General features: G+C 46.6%; 1 protein-coding gene across 1 annotated transcript; it reads right to left on the bottom strand.

Moving 5' to 3' along the window:
• Window positions 1-32: 32 nt before the first annotated feature.
• Window positions 33-287, bottom strand: T265_16367 (hypothetical protein; the record flags this gene model as incomplete). The annotated part of the gene is made up of 1 exon (XM_009179992.1): window positions 33-287. A coding segment is annotated over one exon (255 nt), but the record flags the coding sequence as incomplete, so codon positions are not given.
• Window positions 288-305: the final 18 nt, after the last annotated feature.

Raw genomic sequence — 305 nt, 5'->3', positions numbered from 1 at the left:
GCTTTCGTCATTCCGATCCCCGTATCAATTACTGTGAGCGTACTGTTGGCCTTGTCAGGAATCAATTTGATGCACAATTCCTTCCCAGTATCCAAAACAGATGGGTCGGTGAGACTCTTGTAGCGAATCTTGTCAAGGGCATCGCTTGCATTTGAAATCAATTCACGGAGGAAAATCTCTTTATTCGAGTAGAAAGTGTTGATAATCAAGCTCATCAACTGAGCAATCTCAGCCTGGAAGGCAAAAGTCTCTCCCTCCGACTCCGTAGCCATGGGTTCACCGGACATCTTTCAGCAGCACGACGA

This window comes from Opisthorchis viverrini (genome assembly GCF_000715545.1).
Source record: "Opisthorchis viverrini unplaced genomic scaffold scaffold33433, whole genome shotgun sequence".
Lineage (NCBI taxonomy): Eukaryota > Metazoa > Platyhelminthes > Trematoda > Opisthorchiida > Opisthorchiidae > Opisthorchis > Opisthorchis viverrini.
Note: the sequence above shows the minus strand (reverse complement) of the source record. Positions and strands in the feature narration are given on the sequence as shown.